Raw genomic sequence first — 2,172 nt, forward strand, 5'->3', positions numbered from 1 at the left:
CTTGTGGTCATACCTAGTGTCGTCTTCTCACCTGGTGCGCCAGATTAATTCACTTCTGCTAAAAAGGAAAATTATCCCCGAAGGTTCCACTTCTCCGGATATTGATTTATTTCTTTCCAGAAATGTCTGAATATGAACAACAAGTAAGGAAACAAGGTTTCTTCGTTCTCCAAGTGTTATCATTTAGAAAAAAAAGACATGATCTGGCAAAATCCTTTGAAAAAATGGTCAAAATAGCCAATCAAAAGTGTCAAAATATGGAGCCATCCGATATCTTATAAAGTACTTATGTTAGACAAAGGATACATGCTAAATTTCCACCAAAATATGTGATATTAAACTAAATACCAATGAATAATGGTGGACTCGCCCCTTTGTATTATTTGGATTGTAATTAATAAAGCCGCAACTAATAATCTATTTGCATATCCCAGAACAATCTTGGAAATCAATGTATTCCAACTAATAAGATTTCGAAGCAAATTCATGCAATGTTAACTTGCGGTAGAAGTTGTGTGCTAAATCAATATATACAGCTATACAATCCTAGGGCTAAAGATTGCGTTAATTAAATCTTGAGGGATATATCCTCTAAATAAGATTTTATATACAAAGGAATGTAATTAATTCTTGGTATCCATATATACGTGTGGAGAGTACTAACACGGCAGACAACTCAACCAAACTGATACCAGCAAGATGGATCATCCACATTCTGCCACACACCACCAGATCACACAAGCACCTTTTGTTCTCACCATCCATGCTACCCTCCCAGAAGACCTGGTAATTTGGGAGATCCTAGTTCGCCTTCCTGTGAAGTACCTTATGCTCTATAAACGCTTATTCCCTTCTTGGGACGCTGCCACCGCTAATGTCGGCGTTGTTCGCCGCCACCATGAACTATCCCGCGTGGAACCATTGTCCATGCTCATCATCCCTCGCAAGAGCTCTATCCAGGATGATTTTGAGTTCTCCCAGGATATCAGTTTCCACCACCTCCATGTAGAAAATACACTCGGCACCATCTGGAACAATAAGGGGGTGGGTTTGATGCTTGAAAAGGTGTGCCCGCCAGGAGAGAAAGGTATTGCAAATAAGATCTTCCCCACGCACTGTAATGGCCTAGTGTGCATCGCAACCAACAAGGACCAGATATTCATGTGCAACCCAGCCACCCAGGAGCTCGTGGCATTGCCGCGCAGCACACCAGATGTTCGCGACATCAAGGAGCCATCGGCAGCTCTAGGCTTTGATGTGTCACGCAACCAGTATGTTGTGGCCAGGTACTTCTACAAGTACTTTGAACATAATACTTCTAGTGGAGTTCTCAGATACGAGATCGGGCATGAAGTCTTCACACTCGGTGGGGACTCCTGGATGCGTACCGATGAACTACCAGATGCAATTGGCCACACACGACCAGTCTTCACACGGGGGCCTTCTACTGGGGGACTTATGCACCCCATGATCCCCAGGAGAGTGTGCTGGTGCGATATAGCCTAAGCAATAGGAGGTTTGATGTGGTCCCAAGCCCACCTCGCTTCACGCACCGCTGTGAAGTCGACAATCTAGCAGACCTGGACAACAAGTTGTGCTATGTCAACAACAACGCAGAGATAAACTTTATTGTGTGGCAGCTAGACGATGATGGGACAAGACAACCCCAATGGTCACCGCGATGTAGCATTAAACCATTGAATGAAGACCTCGGTGTTGAATCCTTCTTCCCAGTTTGGGCGGGTTGGGGTGGAATTATAGTTTTTGTGGACTATGAAAAGTTGTACTGGTGCCATGAGAGGAGTGGATATATGAAGGAATTGGTGGACCTTGTAGAGGAAGTGGATTTTGAGCGACAAAGGTTACACTGTGATGGTGACTTCTACCGAAGCCATATTGTTCCCTACATGGAGAGTCTCATCTCCATTAAGATGTGTAACTACTAAAGTTGATTTTAGAGATGTGGTGCATGCAGTTCTCCTAAATTCATCTCTTTTTCATTCATAGTTAAGTTCATGTAATAATGTGGTGCTACTAGGTTTTTGCCCCGTAGTTCTTGCTCGAGATTGAATGGGGACAGCGGGTTTCGTAGTTGTGCATTAATCTTGTTAGTATCTTTTGCATTCCCCTGCTTTCATAAGAACATGTATTATCAATACAAAAAAATCGAAA

At 43.1% G+C, this 2,172-nt stretch overlaps 1 protein-coding gene across 1 annotated transcript; it reads left to right on the forward strand.

Annotated features, from left to right (window-relative positions):
• The first annotated feature begins 699 nt into the window (after positions 1–699).
• On the forward strand, positions 700–1,506 carry LOC109776188 (uncharacterized). Its single transcript, XM_020334844.1, has one exon. The coding sequence runs from the start codon at positions 700–702 to the stop codon at positions 1,504–1,506; it is 807 nt and encodes a 268-aa protein (XP_020190433.1).
• The last annotated feature ends 666 nt before the right edge of the window (positions 1,507–2,172 follow it).

The sequence above is a fragment of the Aegilops tauschii genome, chromosome 2, assembly GCF_002575655.3.
Source record: "Aegilops tauschii subsp. strangulata cultivar AL8/78 chromosome 2, Aet v6.0, whole genome shotgun sequence".
Taxonomy (NCBI): domain Eukaryota; kingdom Viridiplantae; phylum Streptophyta; class Magnoliopsida; order Poales; family Poaceae; genus Aegilops; species Aegilops tauschii.

Coding starts and splice junctions, on each gene's coding strand:
- LOC109776188 (XM_020334844.1), top strand. CDS start 700: ATGGATCATCCACATTCTGCCACACACCACCAGATCACACAAGCACCT.